Raw genomic sequence first — 19,896 nt, forward strand, 5'->3', positions numbered from 1 at the left:
CATACTTACGTAGATGCCCGATTTGAAGTATGACTACCCACGTGCTTAAATCAAGTGTGTGTTTAAGTACTTTTCTGAATCAGGGTTTTATTTGGAATGACCAACTGTGACAGGTTGGATCACAGAAACCTCCTACGAGCTGCCAGCCAATGTGCCAAGACTACCTCTGCTCCTGTTTTCCCTGCCAGCTCAGGACTCCAGCACCCTGTCTTACTGAGCCAGACACTCACGTCTGCTCCAACAAAGACCCAGGGTCTGAATTACTTACCCCAAAGCTGCAGGTTTACCTGAAAACAGCTCACAGAAGTGTACTTGTCTTTAGCACTCAGCTGCCCAACTCTCACTGGGGTCTAAACCCAAATAAATCCGTTTTACCCTGTATAAAGCTTGTACAGGGTAAACTCAAATTGTTCGCCCTCTATAACACTGATAGCAAGAGATGCACAGTTGTTTGCACCCCCAAGTATTAATACATACTCTGAGTTAAAAGTGATTTTATTAAATACAGAAAGTGGGATTTAAGTGGTTCCAAGTATTAACAGACAGAACAAAGTAAGTCACCAAGCAAAATAAAATAAAATGCACAAATCTATGTCTAATCAAACTGAATACAGATAATCTCACCCTCAGAGATGCTTTAGTAAGTTTTTTCCTCAGACTTGATACCTTCCAGGCCTGGGCACAATTGTTTCCCCGGGTACAGCTCTTGTTCCAGCTCAGGTGGTAGCTAGGGCACTCTTCATGATGGCTCCTCTCCCCACCCCACCCCCCTTTGTTCTGTTCCACCCCTTTATATATCTTTTGCATGAGGCGGCAACCCTTTGTCCCTCAGGGTTTCCACACATCCCCCCCACCCCCACTGGAAAAGCACCAGGTTAAAGATGGATTATAGTTCAGGTAACATGATCACAAGTCACTGCAAGACTTCATTACCCACTTGCCAGCACACACACATACAGGAAGACTCACAAGTAAACACATCCATCTGCAGACAATGGTCCTGGTTAATGGGAGTCATCAAGATTCCAAACCACCGTTAATGGCCCACACTTTGCATAATTACAATAGGCCCTCAGTTATATTTTATATTTCTAGTTTTAGTTACAAGAGTGGTACATTTATACAAATAGGATGATTACACTCAGTAGATTATAAGCTTTGTAATGATACCTTACAAGAGGCCTTTTGCATGAAGCACATCCCAGTTAAGTTAATATAATGTATCATATTTTTATAAAACCATATAGACTGCACAATGTCACAGCAGCATTCTCTGTTCAGATAAGTGCAAGGACTGAACTAGTAGGAGTGATGCAGGCAGAGAATGAGGCAAATTGACAGAGCTGTGTTGGGAAGTTTGAGTACCACAATGCTATTGATCCTTCACTTTCATTAACACCAAATTCACCCAATTTTTAAAGTTAAAAATGTCATTTTTAACAGTCTCAAGGTAAAATTTTTGCTTAGCAATCTAAAGTCAATTTGAAATTAAACTGCTTACCTATTTATCCAGAAGTCTTTGCTTAATGCTGGCTGTTGCTCATTAGATATGTATACTATCGTTAGGGGAAGTAAGGCCCCCCCAAAAAGGAGGAGGAAGTTCACAAAATTCTGAGCTATCAAAAGGTTAACATTTATTTTCTGCAGCAATTGGCAGCAAACAATAAGGATATAAATGAACACTGATAAAATTTTCAGCACTTTTCTGTATTTTCCCCTACAGCATAGAGGCGTTTTATTTAAGAAAATTATTCAGTTTGAGATTCTGATGGAAACAGTACAGTGCTAATGAAGGCAAAAGAGGAAGAATCAGAAGATTAATCTAATGCAGACAGTACTGTGAATGTAAACAAATCTGGTAGATATGCAGATTTTTTTAGTGCAGGAACAAGAAAGAATTCAGCCGATAGCAGCCAGTAGTAGTGTGAAGTCATACGTACAAGTTGCACAGTGATCATCCCTAATGTTCCTTAATAGTTTTGCTCATCATTTACATTTCACCAAGACACATTTCTTGTCCATCTTTCTTACACATCAATATGTGATTGACTGTAGGCTGCATATTGATTCCAGGCTGATGGGTGTGATGCTCTGTAACATTACTGGTTACTGAAATGCAACAGACTCTAGGTACAATATTTCCATATATTCTTCAGAAGATACATTTCTATTCATTTGTAACAGTGACTATTTACAGCTTTTCTATTTAGTTAATAACCTTATAACAAAATTCATAGTGGAGTGGGGAAACTTTGACATATATTGTCATCTTTTAATATTTGGATCTGCTAACACATTAAAGGCTCAATCCTGGAAGGGGTTGAGCATTCTGGTCCCAGTTCAGCAAGGCACTTCACTACATGGTTAATGTTCAGCAAGTAATTAAACCCATTGACTCTTAACTATTTAAGCTGAAGCATGTGCATTAAGTGCTCAGCTGGACCAAAGAATCATTTTCCATGAGTAAATGCTGACTGTACAGGGTTGTTTTTATCTGCATTGTTTTTTGTTTTTTTACTTTTAAAAATACACGCTTTATTTTTAGTTCATATAAATACAGACTCACATACATGACTGAATACCGTCATCTATGGAAATAAATCAATTAAAATAAAGGAATTCCGTGACAAATTAGCACTTAAGAGATGGAGTCTGACTTATCCTCAAGGGAAAAAGCTTTTATTTTTTGACATCACAGTGAATTAAGTGACCCTTTCTTTGTTAACTAGGGTTGAATAAAGCTAAAGGGGTTTCAAAGAACATTTCACAAATGCAGTCTGACTGATCTGAATCAGACACTGCCAAAGTATAATACATCCATATAATCAAAGGGACTTCAGGCTAGATGACACTACGTTGGTTTAATTATGTATCATAGGCAGTTTAAAAAACTACCTAGGAAGAAGATCCTGTTTCTAATACACTTCTCTATATTAACTATGTTGACCTTTCTGTGTATGCTTTGTTTCCTTTAGGCTGTGCTTTGGAGGTACAAGTTTTCCCAGCTTAAAGGGTCTTCAGATGATGGCAAGAGCAAAATCAAATTTTTGTTCCAAAATCCAGATACTAAGCAGATTGAAGCAAAAGTAAAAAAAAAAAAAAAAAAAAAAAAAAAAAATCATTGCATTATAAACCCAGAAGTACATTAAAACTGGTTGACAATAAAACAAACAGGGAATGAGAGAATTAAGTTCAGTCTAATTTACTGATGCTGAGAGGATGTTCAGATTAATGTAATGTGTGAAATTAGGTAAATAAGTGAAAACACAGATACTAAGCAGAGGTGTGTGAATAGGTGCACAGTGCAATTGTTTTTTAGTGATTTTAATATGTTAAGAGGGGTTTTTGATCTTTTATTTAAATTAAGTCAATATAAGTTTTGTGCATGATAGTCAGCTTATTTTATCACAGAAAGAGAGAAAGCCCAGAGGCATGTCTCGTCATCTTTACCGTATCTTCATGCTACTCTCCATGAGCAGCAGCAGTAAAGTGCATTATGTTCCAAAGTACATGTGGACCAAAGGTAGTGATGGACTAAAACCCCTTTGAACCCTCTCCGGGGTGAAAGATATAGGGTGGCTTCTAATCACCATATAAAAGCTTGTCATTACAGTTCTGGTTCCATGTCAGATCCAAAGTTCAGAGGGGTCTGCTTTCCAGTTCTGGTTTTGATTAAAAGAAAATGCATGGAAATAGTAATACCTGTGAGACTTCTGCATAGGTTGGTAGATGACTTGTAAGAATAAGTGATATCACAAGATTTGTACCATCCCAAATAGTCTAACCCTTGTAGGATGAGCTGATCTCACAAGAATTCTATTAGTTAGAATTGCCTTAGGTTTCAGATTCAAACTGTGATTTGAGTGGAATCTCCAAACCTAATGTATATCTTAATTGTATCCAAACAGCACTTAATTGAACGTCTCTATGTAGACACAATGCTGTGGTGCAGCACCACTAAAGCCAATGGAGTTTTATCCTGCTATGCTAGAGGTGAACTGGCAAAATGAGTTTAAATAAGAATAGCGCTCTGAATAATAATAGAGATCTGAAAGGAAACATAAAAATGTTAAATTACTGTATCAAGGAATTATGCATCTACCTACTGTGACAAAGTTCCTCCTCTATCTTGGTGGGTCCTGCGCTATTGGCGGATTTTCTTGCTTCAGAGATTCACCACGTGGGTTGGGGAACAGTCAAGAGACCTTCCTCTCCGGAAGAACCCACAGTCCAGGTCATCTGCATTACATGCTCTATTATATTTCTCCCCTCATTGGGTTCCTTTTCCCAGATCTCTTTGGCGATATCTAGTATGCCACGGGGGTGACACCCGTATAATAACTCAAAGGGGGAAAACCCAGTTGAGGCCTGAGGTACCTCCTGGATAGCGAACATAAGGTAGGGTGTCCCAATCCTTCCTGTCCGGACTTACCACCTTCCTTATCATAGCCTTGAGGGTTTGGTTAAACCTTTCTATCAACCCATCAGTCTGTGGATGGTAGATCGAAGTTCTCACGGTATGTATATGGAGCAGCGTACAGAGGTCCTTCATTAGCTTAGACATAAATGGGGTTCCTTGGTCAGTTAATATCTCCTTCGGTAGCCCCATTCGGGCAAAGATCCCCACCAGCTCTTTGGCTATAGTTTTAGAGGCCGTGTTCCGCAGGGGGATGGCTTCTGGGTAGCGAGTAGCATAGTCCAAAACAACAAGTATATATTGGTGGCCCCGAGCCGTCTTCTCCAGGGGTCCCACTAGGTCCATGGCTATTTGCTCAAAGGGGACCTCTATGATGGGAAGGGGTACTAAAGGTGCCCTCAAGTGGGGACAGGGACTGTGCAGCTGACACTCTGGGCAGGAGGCACAGTACCTCCACACTTCTTCATGTACTCTGGGCCAGAAGAACCGTCGTAGGACTCATGCCAGGGTCTTCTCTACCCCCAAAAGCCCCCCAAAAAGATGACTATGAGCAAGACTTAATACAAAGTTCTGGTGTTTTTGAGGTACTAGGATCTGCTGTACTTTCTGCCCCTGTACTGGTGCAACCCAGTATAAGAGATCCTTCTTCATTATGAAGTAGGGTCCTGGTCCCTGGGTTTTTCCTTCCATGGGGACCCCATCTATTTCAGTCACCTTCTTCCTAATATTGTCATACCTTTGGTCTTCTGCCTGGTCCTATTCAAAAATTCCTCTCCCAGGGCTAATCTGCCCAAGATCTAGGGGCCCAGTCTCTGTTGCGTCTACTGGTTCAGAAGCATTAGGGTGGGGGTCAGACTCAGGTGCTTCTCTCTCCTGCGTGGCCTCCTTTTCAGCTGCATGGGTCCACCTACCTACAAGAGCGACCCTCTGGCTTTGGGTCAGTATTCGGGTTCCCAAGACCTTAGCTGCCCTTCTTTCCCTTTTTGTCTTTCTACGCTGTCTGGTAGTGGAGAACAAATCTGGGGATATTTCAGAGAAGATTGGGGGTTGACAGTCTGCTGTGGATGCCTCATCAATTTTAGGGTCCCCATCTTTCTCCAATCCTCCTACTGGGAGTAAGTTTCCAAACCCTGGGAAGTCCCTCCCTATGAGCACCAGGTATGGGAGTTTAGGGACTACACCTGCTGCTACCTCAGTAGTGTTCCCTTGGATCTCGATTTTTACTGGGATGGTGGGGTAGTAACTAACTGTCCCATAGACGCATGTTATCTCCGTACGTTTAGCCAGCAGCAGCTGACTACGCTTCACGAGCTTCCCTGAGATAAGCGTGATAGCACTCCCCGAATCAACCAGTGCCGTGGTCCCTGCCCCATTTAGTTTCACTGGTCTGGTATACATATGTGGGGTTAGTGAGACCCCCACAAGGTGGATTAGGGAGCATGGATCTGCCCAGTTCCCCAGGTTACACTGCATAGGTTCTTTAGCATTGGGACACTGTGCAGCTATGTGTCCCCACTCTCCGCAGGCATAACATCTGTATGGAGCCCTAGGCATTCCCCGGTCTCTCGGTTTGGGCAGTCTAACATCATGATCCTCTTCTCCCTCAGTGCTCTGACTCTTTGTGGCCTCTAATGGGCCTTCAGCCTCTCTCTTTTTCCACCTGGGCCCTCCTGGTGGCCCAGTCACCCGAACTTTAGGGCTTGGTGCTGCTAGTTTAACCCGGGGTACCTCTTCCTTAATTGGTCGGGTCAGCTCCCTCGCTGTCCTTCGCCTCTCTACTAGGGCGACAACCTCATCCTAGGTGGAGGGTTCGTTCTGGCTTACTCAGGCACGAAGGTCTGGTGGTAGTCCCCTCATGTATCGGTCGATGACCAGAACCATAAGTATCTCTTCCGGACTCCGGGACTCCGTTTGCAACCACTGTCAAGTGAGATGGATGAGGTCATACAATTGGGACCGCGGGGTTTTGTCTTCCTGGTACCTCCAACCGTGATACTGATGGGCCCGCACTGCTGTCGTTACCCCAGATCTGGCCAGGATCTCTGCTTTCAGCTGGGGGTAGTCTGCCGCAGCATCTACAGGCATATCATGGTAGGCCTTCTGGGCCTCCCCACACAGGAATGGGGTAAGGATGCCAGACCACTGATCTCGAGGCCAGGCCTCCTGTAGGGCTGTCCTCTCAAAGGCCAGAAGGTATGGCTCTACATCATCCTCCCATGTCATTTTCTGTAGTCAATGGCTGGGCCGTATGAGCCGCGTCCCATCATGGCTGTGATTCAGCTCTGTAAGGGACTTTACCTGGTTTACCAGTTCCCGCAACATAGCTCGATCTTGAGCAGCCTGGTCCATCAGCAGGCGATTAGTCTCTTGCTGCAGCCACACTGCCTCCTGTTGGGCGGCTGCCTGGACACGGGTAGCCTCCTGCTGGGCCACCGTAACTTCTATCCGTGCCTGTACTACATCATCCATTGTAGTGAAAAAAAAATAAACCCTCTCCCTTTTTTTGTTTTTTGTTTAAATCACCCTCCTTCTTCCGCCGCGCTGTGTATCCCAAGATCCCACTCCTGACACCAGTGTGACAAAGTTCCTCCTCTATCTTGGTGGGTCCTACGCTTATTGGCGGATTTTCTTGCCTCAGAGATTCACCATGTGGGTTGGGGAACAGCCCAGAGACCTTCCCCTCTGGAAGAACCCACAGTCCAGGTCAATTGGGAGGTTTGGGGGGAACCCGGGCCTGCCCTCTACGCCGGGTTCCAGCCCAGGGCCCTGTGGACTGCAGCTGTCTATAGTGCCTCCTATAACAGCTGCATGACAGCTACAACTCCCTGGGCTACTTCCCCATGGCCTCCTCCAAACAGCTTCCTTATTCTCACCACAAGACCTTCCTCCTGGTGTCTGATAACGCTTGTGCTCCTCAGTCCTCCAGCAGCACACCCTCTCAGCTCCTTGCACCTCTTGCTCCCAGCTCCTCACACTCATACCACAAACTGAAGTGAGCTCCTTTTTAAAACCCAGGTGCCCTGATTAGCCTGCCTTAATTGATTCTAGCAGCTTCTTCTTAATTGGCTCCAGGTGTCCTAATTAGCCTGTCTGCCTTAACTGGTTCTAGCAGGTTCCTGATCATTCTAGTGCAGCCCCTGCTCTGGTCACTCAGGGAACAGAAAACTACTCATCCAGTGACCAGTATATTTGTCCTCTACCAGACTCCTGTACCCCACTGGTCTGGGTCTGTCACACTACATACCTACATGACATGATAAATGATGTTAGGAAAAATACATTGCTTGGGACAGTTGTGAAATTCAAGAAAAAATGTTGAGGTACAGTTTCATAATGAAAATCTAATCTTTTTCCCTACACTTCTCTTTTAGTAATATGTATATTACATGATTATTGATACTATGAGTTACACCTATCTGTTCAATACCAAATCTTGTCCGCAGTTGGTACGTGAAAGCTCCTACTGAAATCATCAACAGTGAAGGTTGTCAGAATTCGTCCCTAAATATATTAGGTTTTTAATGTATTTTAAAGGGATTTTCCTGATTATTATTTCCTTCAAATAATGTAGTAATAGGTAGAATTTGTTCTCTTAGCTAATAGGAAATACCAACCCAATGCTATATGGTATTTTTCCTTTCAGCAAATAATTAGGAACTTGTATCATACTCCTAAGTAGCATACTCCTAACCAGCTGCCAATGGTGGGTTGGTAGCCAATGGTGGGTTAGATCTCTGCCACACTGGATGCTGGTCTCTGAAGGGCTGGAACTGCCTGACCCATGCCTAGCAGTTCAAAGACTCCCTTGGTGGGGAAAGGCAGTTAATCATAGACTCCCTGGGCTGTTCTGCCTCACTCAGCTCCCAAACACAAAGCTGAAGCAAACAAATAATCAGGCTGTCCCCTCCCACTGAGGTTCTGAGCCACTCTGGTTCATCATTGGCCCAGCAAACTGCTTGTCCATATTGTGCAATGCAGAAGTCTCGCTATTGGCTTCAGCAGAAGTCAATTCTACCCTCACCCCTGACTTTAAGCCTACTGGGATATTTGAGAGCTCTGGTAGCCATTATTGTGTTGTTCATAGAGTAGGACACCTAGAGGTTCAGTCCAGAGTTCCAGGAGCTGGAACTCCAAGTGGAGTTTACACTGAATAGTGCCTTTCTCTTCAATAAGCTCCACTGAAATCAGTGGGACTTTTCACAGCATAAGATGTTACTCATTTGGATGAGGGTGACAGAATCCAGCCCTAATTTATTATCATCATTATTATATGTTATTAAAGTTCCTTGTTGCTTCATAATGTTTTCACTTTATCATGTCTGCACATTCTCAATACAGCAAAATGGAAGAAAATGTCTGCTAGTTTTATTGTATTTATTTGCTCCTAATGATCGAAGCATAACACAGATCATAGCATGAAGTTTATATTAAAGAATCCCATAGTATTTCAGCACTGGCAGGCACTAAGGCATTTGTATGGGATAGAGTGAATAATTTCAGCTTGTTCATGTTTGAACTGTGGCACTTACTTGAAGAAATGTAGATCATCTGACAGAGCTAGTCTCCAGCACAATTCAGAGTGTTTGTAAAGTGATGACTGTAAACTAAACTTACAGTTTAATAATTTTGAGCCAGATTCTTCCGCCCCTTACTCATGTTAAAATATAACTTAGTCTGGCGATAGGCCCATCAAAATCAGCATGAACAAAGGTGGCACAATCTGGCCCTCATTATTTTGTTGCTTACCGGGCTACAGAGCAAGGTATTTGACTAGTTTAAGACTCAGGAAATGTTGATTAAATTTTCAGAAATGTTTATAAGCCTGTATTTCATGTACTGTGTGCAGACTTCATTAGAGTCAGAGCATGGGAATTCTCCACAGCACGTGTTAACGATTGTGTTGAATATTCCTAGCCATCGTCACTTACTAAGGGCTAAATGGCCTGTTAGGCACAGCCCTGCATTGTGGATGGTTCAGATCCACACCACCCAGGAGGAGCATAGGGAAGCATTATGCCTCAGACAGACCCAATGCCTCCTGGAGCTCCCTGGCTGCACTGTAGAGGGAGTAATTTGCCCTTTAAAGGACACAGTTTACTTCCTCCTGTGTGGCTGGCTAGCCAGCCAGGTGTACTGACCAGGTGGCCTGAGGGCAAGCCCACAACCTTGGAGTCCTTACCCACAACATTTATTTCTCCCCACTCTGGTCTTCCCCAGCAGTAGTGAGGTAGCAAGGACAAGGTATAGGTCTGCCCCACATCTTTGTACAATCAGTGGATCTGAGACAATCCTCTTCCTCCTCACTCCATGAAAGCAGATGAAGAGTGAGGCAGCTTGCTAGAGCATATTTATACATAGATCTGAGCCTCATTTGTTTCTCTCTCTCACGCAGGATCCATCTCTGAGTCTTGGCTAATGTCACAAACAGGATGTGGCCATTTTTTTCCCCTTCACCCTGATTCCTTTTCACCGCCATAGCCTGGGAGGATAACGTAGCCTAGTCACAGATCTATGTGAAAGTGCTTGATATGAATCTCAGTGTGCAAGCCCTCACTACACCAAGATGAGATACACCTCACCCAAATGTGTCCTCAAACTTGCTTCACTCCATTGTAGGCATTGTTCCATGGGCCGTGAATCCTGACCTCACAGCTCTGTGAGCTGTGGCATATTGTACATGTGTGGTATCATCCTCTAGACCAGGAAGTCTAGAGAGAGGAGAATTTCAGAGTGATTAGCTACTGGATATTGACCCAATGCATGAATTAATTCATTAATATTTTATACATACTCCTAGAGCTGTGGGTGGGCACATTTTAAAGAAATCTAAATAACTTTAAATTTTTGCACTATAACCTGCTGTGTTGTCCAGCAATTCTCTTATATTTTGGTGGACTCTGTAGCACTATCACTGTTAGTGTTAGAAAAAGCTATGAAAACAACTTGCTGCCAGAAGATGTAGAACAGCACCCTTTCATCAAAGTTAGCCTTTTTTTTTTTTTTTTTTAACTGAATCATCACCAGAGTTTATATTCCTGTGTGATAATGGAAAGCCCTTCAGTGACACTGATACCTAATATTTTTATAATGCTGCTAGACTGTGTTTTTTATAGTGTATTTCATGCCTGACTTAACAAAATGCAAAATAGCATGCTTTGAGGTGCACATCACCATGTGCTATAGATGTAGGTACAGCTTTAGCAGGTGTACTTCTTTTCACCTGGAAAAATCATTTAATATTCATTTTAACATTTACATTACTCTGCCCAAATATGGCTTACTTTTATTTAGTGCCTCTGTACTGTAGCTTTTTCTTGGCCAGTTTGTTAGTTGTTTCTTGATAGTTTGTTTCTTGATAGTCCTTAGCAATTTTACTCTGAATAATCAATCCATTAATAGGTCAAATACTGGAGTGTTCATGGAGCCTTGCCAAGAAGAAGCCACCTGCCCTTGATGGGCGGCAAGGCAAAGCCCAAGTGTCTCCTGATGAGAAACCGACTCAAGGGCAACATTAATCACAGATACCCTTCAGGGGCTCTGATTCCTAGTGGCTATTTCCCAGCTGTGACTCAACTGGAGAGACTGCACAGATCCAAGCAGCCAGACAGGATTTTCCTGAACAAGAGCTACAAAATAGCGCTGTCAGCTTGGGAAATTATGAAGCACAGGATTCTCTTTACTTTCTCCATTCCCTGAAAATCAGGAGATGAAACGAGGAAGAGGAACAAGGGCAGAGCTTACTCCTCCCTCTAAGTTACAAATTTGTGGGTGTGCATGCACAGGTGGCTCCTTAGCGTTCCTGTTCTTCATTGCGAGAGCTTCCTGGGCGTTAATGCAGTCACTGGGCTGCAGTAACCTCAAAACGCACTTTTAATTCAGTTCTGTAAAGAAATGATGAACTAATACAATGGAGACAATTCTGATATTGTTTTCTGAGGTTTACTTTTAACATATACTGAGTAAATAATATGTACCTTACATTTGGGCACTGTAAAGTAAAAGCACAAATGTATAACGTTAGTACAAAACTTCACATCACTCAACATTCAGATGGGGAATATACCCATTGAAATGCCTGCCATACTGGTGGGGATAATAAAAAGCTGTATACTATAGACCATCGGTTCCCAAACTGGGGGGCGCGCCTCCCTGGGGGGGCATGAAGAAATTCCAAGGGGGACGCTTGGCTGTGAAAGTTTCATAAAGGAAAAATTTCAGAGTAACAGCCGTGTTAGTCTGTATCCGCAAAAAGAAGAACAGGAGTACTTGTGGCACCTTAGAGACTAACAAATTTATTAGAGCATAAGCTTTCGTGGACTACAGCCCACTTCTTCGGATGCATATAGAATGGAACATATAATGAGGAGATATGCATATGCATCCGAAGAAGTGGGCTGTAGTCCACGAAAGCTTATGCTCTAATAAATTTGTTAGTCTCTAAGGTGCCACAAGTACTCCTGTTCTTCTTTATAAAGGAAAAAAAAATTTATCAGCATAAATTTTTTATTTATTAATAGACCAACAGACAATACATAATACATATTCTGTATACATAATAATAACTATTCATAAAATTGTCCAATTACAGGCCTATATTATTTAATTACAATAAAGTATTAACTATCTCTTTGTTTTTGATTATGAATATAAGTAGACAAGAATAAAGGTATAATATAAAGTACAATAATAATAAAAATACAACTATAAATAAAAGTATATAACTGCAATGTTTTCAAATTTCATACCAGGAAATGTGAATATATATTTATTTATTTATTGCCTTTCGACGTGTAGGAGTGCCATTTCGGTTGGTGGGGAGGCCGAAGAACGATGTAGAAAGCGATGGAACTTTTTAAAACTTCCTAGCTCGCTCACGAGAGTGTTCGAGACTGTTCCATCATGAGTGTGGTTACCTCCACCACTCACGGTGCAAGCCCGGCTACTTGCCAGACTGGTGATGGGGTGTATATATAGGGCATCACGCGTCCATACATAATAGCAGTAGTAAATAAACGTTCACAATAACTCAAATTAACTTGCATCCATTAATATTCACGAATCAGGAAAATTATTTTTATAGATTGTTTTTATTAATATATTATGGCCGCGATTAAGAAAAGGAAGTATGATGAAGACTATATTAAGTATGGTTTCACCGTCATGGAAAAAAACGGGATCTATCATTCTCAATGCATAGTATGCCACGCAGTTCTCAGCAATGATGCCTTGAGACCTAGTTGTATTGAGTGACACTTGACAAAGAACCACAGCACTTTGAAAGACAAACCAAAAGAGTTTTTTTGCTGCTAAACTTCAAAATTTAAAACGCATGAAGCTGGACACTGCTGGAGTTTTTCTTCAAGCGTCATCCAAAGTGTAGAAGCATCTTATGAACTGTCATTGCTCATCGCTAAAGCCAAGAAAGCGCACATAATAGGAGAAACTTTTGTAAAGCCTTGCTTGTTGAAAGCAGCTGATACTGTATTTGTTGCCGAAAGCAAGAAAAAATATCGGAAATTTTGCTTTCTGACAATTCCGTGAAACGTTGCATCGATGACATGGCGAAAGATCTAAAACTTCAAGTTGTGGAGGCAGTGAAAGCTTCTCCTTTTTTCGCAATTCAGTGCAACAATATCACTGATGTAGCACAATGCTGTCAGTTGCTCGCCTATGTTCGATGCATTAATGATGGAACTGTGAAAGAAAAACTGCTTTTTTCGAAGGAATTGATGACCACATCAAAGGCTTCTGATGTTATGAAAATGGTTTCTGACTTTTTTGAAGAAAATGGACTTTCATGGGAAAAACTGGTTGGTGTACGCACAGACAGTGCTCCAGCGATGCTTGGCTCTCGCTCTGGCTTTGTGACATTGGTGAAACAAAAATATCCAGCTGTAACCACGACTCACTTCATCATACACAGACCAACACTGGTTGCTAAAACCCTTCCAGATGACCAACGTGACTCATAGAATTTGGCCATCAAAGTTGTCAATTTTGTGAAGAACAGCACTTTAAATACGAGACTTTTTTTGCAACTCTTTGCGCGAATTTGGGAGCGGATCATAAAATTCTTTTCTTTCACATGGAGGTATGATGGCTTTCCAAAGGGAACATGCTTTCAAGATTATTCAAACTGAAAAACGAAGTGGAAATTTTCCTCATGCAACAGAAAAAAGAAGAGTTATATCATGCATTTATGGACCAAACATTTCAACTTTCACTGGCATACCTCGTGGACATTTTTGAATATTTGAACAGTCTCAATTTGAAGCTGCAAGGAAGCAACGCTGCAAACATTATAGCGCACCATGATGCCATCAAAGCATTTACAGAAAAAATCAAGCTTTGAAAAGTTCGAATGCAAGCTCAGATGCCTAACTTTTCGTCTTTTCCAACATTTTAATCACTTGCTGAAAATGAAGGTTTCCAAGAACTTTGTAAAGAGGATGCGAAGAACAAAATTGTGTTTCATCTAGACTGCCTTGCTGATGAATTCATTCGCTATTTTCCAGACAACTTTTCTGGCAGCACCCGTTCATAAATTAGCATGTAATCCGTTCAACGTTGATGTCGATTCATTGCCATAAGTATTGCAAGAACAAGCACTCAAAATGAAATACGATTCAAGTGTGAAAGATATTTTTGAAAAATTAAACCTGGAGGAATTTTGTCATAAAATATTTCCCAATTTACCCAAAAGTTGGAGAAGAAGCTCTATGTATTATTCTTCCGTTTTCGTCGATGTACCTCTGTGAAAAAAGTTTTTCAAGTTTAGTCATAATAAAAACGAAACAAAGGAATCGACTGGATGTCAAAAATGATTTGTTTTGCGCCCTTTCATCCTCAAATCTAGGATTTCCCAACTCGTGAAAAGCAACAGAGTCCTGTGGCACCTTATAGACTAAGAGTTGTATAAGGTGCCACAGGACTGTTGCTTTTTACAGATTCAGACTAACTACCCTTCTGATACCCAACTCGTGAAGAAAATGCATCATCATCCTTCACATTAAATTTGTTTTGTTTATGCTATTTCTTATTTTAAATTACATTTTTATTAAATTTTTGTGCCAAGAAAAACTTTGTGCTTATTTTTAATTTTTAATAAAATATGTTGTACCAAGTTTTTGTGTTTATTTTAAATTTTATATCACGAATTGAATTTGTTGAAAGGGGTGTTGGATGATGGTAATGGAGAGGTGGTGGGCATGAGGGTTTCTCAAAAATTAAAAAGGGGACGTGATGCCGAAAAGTTTGGGAACCAATGCTATAGACTATCTTGGTTCTTTTGGGTATATTCTGTCATTTGCCTTTGTTGCCACTATTATCCAAGCCTAGATTTTTACGATTATATTATTCTTGTGAGTATAGTTAGCAGAGGGGATGATCTACAATTAATACCACTTCTTCTGCATAGCGTGTAAAACAGAGACTGAGTAATATAACTTGTAGGAAATTTTAGTTTACCTTTGTTTTGTTTTAACACCAATATTGTAAATGAGCAAGTAAGACCACTTCAATCGCCCAAATTATTAATGGCATACGTGGTGAAAAGAGTTGCATCCAAACTTGCCAGTGATGAGTTTGGCCCTCTTTTTCAACATCCCTATTATAAAACTCTGTGGCAGGAAAAGGGCCACTACCTAGGCCTGACCCTAACGGTTTAATGCCGCGGCCAATTACTTCTGACCTATTAGCGGAAGCAGTGGAAACATAAAGGACTGCCTGGGAGCTAGTAGGGAGGGGCCCAGCTGGAGCTATGCCCACAGGTCTGTATGATGAGACTCTTGGTTGTAGTGCTGTCTTTGTTTTGCTACTGTTATTTTTGTTTGAACTCCTTGTAAGTCCTCATAAAGGTGGCCCTAGAAAGAAGGGACTGTGATAATCAGGGTCCAGATAGCTTGGGAGAGAATAGGGGGCCTGAACACCAAAGAATAAGCAATTGGAGAATAAATAACTGGTTGTATATGTTATTACTGTGTTATAAAAGTGTATCAAATAAGGTATTTTATGAAAGCTGGTGACACCCTGGTGATTAATATCATTGTGAAATGTTATGTATTATCACTATATGAGGAGTTATGGATAGCCATTGATATTATGCTTTAAAGTCTGTGACCAGACAAAGAGAGAAACAGGTTTTCTCCCAGACAGGAGTGAAGGTAGCCATCTACCTGTCTCCAATGTAAATTTAGCATTATGGAAGCAGAACAATAGAAGGCCCATTTACAGAGAAATCCACAGGGGGATGGGAAGTCAATAGGAAGGGAAGAACAGCTGGAGGTCATCATGACTCTGGGGACAAAACAGTAAGTATGGAATGGGGAACACAGCTGCTCAGATGGTAGGGGCAAGATACCTACCTGGTAATACTGAGAGCATAATGTAGTAAAATTTAATTCCATGAGCAAGTTAGAGGTATTAAGAAAAGAGATGTGTCATTTGATTTGTAAGAATCTACAAATCATAATTCCAGTGGTGTTACCCTCTGTGGCTTGGCAGGAGGGACTCACTGCTCCCCCCAGGTCCTCCAGTTGGCAGACATTTTGATAATACTATTTTGTCAGAAATGGATCAAGTTGGGTATCATTCAAAAGCCCTTTCTCCATGAAAACAATGGTACCTAACATAACAAACCTAGAACAATTATATGAAAATTGTTTAAGAAACACACAATTTGTTTAAAATGTTTAAAAATCAACTTTTTTAAAATTATACTTTACCAAAGGGATGCATAGCCTACATAAAAAACTGGATTTCTTGGCGTCAAAATTTGTAGACCTTTGTGGGAAAATGAGTGAGTCATGAAGTCAGGAAGCTTCTTCAAGGAATGGTTCTTTGCTAGTCCAGACAGCACTTGAGGTTCGGACTGGTCCCCCTTAGTATGCTCCTGATAGCTGACCATAACAGTAGCATGAAGGGTACCTTTGCCATTTGCTGTATCTTCTAAGATACCTAAGTTATTAGCAGCACAAAATATAAACCTACCCTTGACAAGGTCTGGGGGAATGTACAACCCTTCATGCAGTGCCCCGTAGTGAATAATCTTTTTTTGTAATTTCGGTCTCCAGGCAAAGTACTTTGTCATCATAGTCAATGGAGAAGCCAATGCTGTACATCAGCTGCATGAGGAATTTGCTTTGGGTTTTGGAATGAATTGTTAAACTAACAGCCACTTAGAGAAATTACACGTACAGTGCACATTTGTTGTGTGTGTGTTGGAAGCCTGCCTTTCACTCAAGCACTCATACATGAGGCTTTGTGATAAAGTGGTATCCTTGTGCTCCCCTTCCTTTCTGTCGTACTTGCCAGTGCTGAGGTCACTGCAATCACCAATACACCACGTAGGGAAGAAGTACAGGTCCTTTTCAGGTTTGGCGTCAGCTATGGAACCCTGAAACTCCCACATACTGCAGGACAAAATGCTTTTTCATAAAAATGTAACTGCTGCAAACAGAGTCTTCATATTACTGTTGACATCAGCACATTTTTCTGCTTTTGATGGTGACACATCTTTTTCAGCTTTTAAGGATATGTGCTATGATTGATTTCTGCAAATAGGATTGCTAAAAAGTATGTCTCTATCCCACAGTTCATCTTCAATAAGTGCTTTAAGAGCCTTTCTGTAGGGACTGGGGTGTGGACAGTCATGCCAAATAGTTAGTCAGGTGCCCGGAACCAGAGTCAGGGTTAGGGCTGGGGTCAGAGTCAGATGCCAAGCTTAAGGTCAAAGATAGAGTCTGGTGCCAAGTCAGGAGTCAAAGCCAGAGTCAGCGGTACAGCAGGGGCTTGGAGTGAGGCAGGAAAGCAGAAACCAGGAACAGATTGGGGTCTGGAATAAGGAGGACAGGAACAGGCATGGTTCAGGAGTCAGGCAGGTCGGCAGGGTCTGTAGTAACAGCCAGCCAAGGATTCATCTAGTTGCTTGGGCAACTTCCTGTGCCTCTTTCTGGTTTAATAGAGCATCCCAGCAAATTGGTGGAGCTGGACTTTCCCCCCAATCAGGAGCTTTGTGGCCAGGGGGCCTTTGCAAGCTAGAGCTTCACTGGCCCCATACTGCACTAGTTCAGGGAACTGCTAGGAGGCAGCAGTCGTCTGAGCCTGGCCTGGGTTTGAGGATCATGATCCCTCACATTTTGTTCCTCTTCAATTCCATTCAAAGAAGCTATTTCTCTGTACTTAGCCTCTACATCAGCCAATGTCACTGCTTTCTATCCATTAGAGCCTATCAACTTTGTAGGACCACTTATATCTTTTGAGTGCATTGTGCAGGATTCTGTATCGTAACTTGTTCTGAGGTGTATTTCTAAAATCACAGCAGTGTCTTACATGAAAAGAAGTGTTACAAACGAGAAAAATCCATCTGGTCCCCACTATAATTGAACATTTTTCATTGCTTTCAACATCACCTTCCAGTTCTTTACTATACTCCCCAATTCTCTCCTTCCCCAGAAACCAGAGTACCAGTAGGTATCTCTTGAACTGTGCTTTAGCTGCCTTCCCTGCAGATTTTTTCACATTATTCTTGTTAAACAGTTCAGCTCAGGTTCTGTAGTTTTCTCCTTTTAGTTCACATTGTCTATTGGGTGAACACTTCCCCATTGGGAAAATATTATCTGTCACTTTTACCAATCCCTTTTATAATCTAAAAAAGGTTTTCCTGGATTACCACAAAATATCTTTTTAAGTAAGAACAAGCCTCAAGTCCTAGCCTTTCCACATATTTAATATTTTTGAAATCACGTGTTAGTGTTTTATTGTATTCTACCTAGTAATTCTGCCCTTCTCTCCACAGTAATGCAAGGTAACTTCTGTTAGCTTTCATATGTTGCAATCTGTGAATTATTAGCAGATTAAAATTAGTCAATACAGTAACTCAGATCTAGTTACATTTTATTTAAAGGAATAGTAATTATTATATCCTATTGGGCATTCTTTGAGCAATACTCATCAGGGTTAGTCTGTGATCAATATAAGTATCTAGTGCTCTTTCAAGTAAAGTTGCAAAGGCACTTACCTGGCAATTAGTCACTGATTCTTAAGGTATGTCTACACTTGCAGAGTTTTTGCTCTGTAAATTTCACCAGTGATAGGGAACCAGTAAAAGTAAAGCACTAGTTTGTGTACTCACTTAATTCCTCAGGCATCATAGAGTGTTTACATTAGCAGCACTTCCACTGGGGATGAGAGCAGCACGCTAGGGCAGCTATCCCACAGTACAGGTCTCTCCAGTTTGATGATGGGTCTTGTGGGAAGGGGGGGTGTGATTGTGGGGCAACCTGGGTCCCTGCACTGCCTCCTCTCCCCAAACACGGACACGCTCCAGTAGCTCAGCATTGCTCCAAGCAGGGGATCCTTTGCTCTGTGGAGCAGGCATTGTCACCTGGCCAGATAAGTGAGCACTTGCCAAGAAAATAGGAAGGGGAGTTTCAAAGTTCCCAGGGCTTTCAGGGGGTTGGGTGGATGTCTGTTTACCTAGCAGCAGAGCTGCTGGCTAGAGTGGTCACCTAGGCACTGTGGGGTATCCTCAGGAGGCTAAAACCTGTGTAAACAGGAAGAAAGCGTCTTCATTTGCCAGGGCTCGGGGAGGGGGCATAGCAGAGGTGAGTTGGGGTGGGGAGCCCTGTGGCAGCTGCTCACCTCTGCTCCGCCTCCTCCCCAAGCACGCTGCCCCCACTCTAATTCTCCTGATTGGTGCTGCAAGCCTGGGAGGCGGGAGAAGTGGAGCGCCAACCGCACGCTCGGGGAGGAATGCTGTTAAAAAAAAAATGCTGTATTTATTTTGGGATACATGAATTCAGGTAAGCTCTTTGTGTATTCCATGACATCCTTCCTGCTATCTATCCATAAGCAAAATTACAGTGTAATGTAGTACAATTCTCAGCAGCACTTAAATTCAATTAATGTTTTTTTAAAATGCCTGCACGTAAATCTGAATCAATTTTTTTTTATGATGCACAAACCAAGGTTATCAGTTGTACTTCTTTCCTCTAGTCAAATGATTGAATCCACAGCTGTCTCATTGCAGTTTATTATTATTATTATTACAAATATACAAGAACTTTGACACAAATTGTTTAGTTCTGTGGTATTATGCAGTATTGTTGGATTTACAGTTACCCCAAAATGCAAAATTAGTTGGATCACGGTTGTTGAAGACTTCCCGGGGGTGGCCAGGGGAATATTGTGCTATCCTGCAAGCAATAAAAGTATATTTTATACCAGTGTTTCCCAGACTTCTGAAAGCTGAGCCTCCCCCTTCATGAAAATGAAACCAATTGTGCCTCTTGCAACCCTTCCATCTTCTAAAGGCCTATCCTTCATAACCTATATGTCTTTTGCACCCTGATCCTGGCTATTCATTCCTGCTCAGCACTTTGGAAAATGCTGTTGTAGATCGTCATAACTTGATACTTTCTCTCCTTTCTTACATGCTTTGATGAGCAGTGAAACAGTTAACAATGTTTACCTTTTAAACT

At 41.8% G+C, this 19,896-nt stretch overlaps 1 protein-coding gene and 1 pseudogene across 2 annotated transcripts in view; both read left to right on the plus strand.

Moving 5' to 3' along the window:
• Positions 1-19,896, plus strand: part of SNTG1 (syntrophin gamma 1) — a 566,961-nt gene that overhangs the window by 538,351 nt on the left and 8,714 nt on the right. For both annotated transcript variants that reach the window (XM_034762903.1, XM_034762905.1), the window contains one exon: positions 2,976-3,086. In XM_034762903.1, the coding sequence (XP_034618794.1) occupies positions 2,976-3,086 (111 nt within the window). The remainder of the gene's footprint in view (positions 1-2,975; positions 3,087-19,896) is intronic.
• Positions 12,747-13,985, plus strand: LOC117873477 (annotated as a pseudogene).

This window comes from Trachemys scripta, chromosome 2 (genome assembly GCF_013100865.1).
Source record: "Trachemys scripta elegans isolate TJP31775 chromosome 2, CAS_Tse_1.0, whole genome shotgun sequence".
Lineage (NCBI taxonomy): Eukaryota > Metazoa > Chordata > Testudines > Emydidae > Trachemys > Trachemys scripta.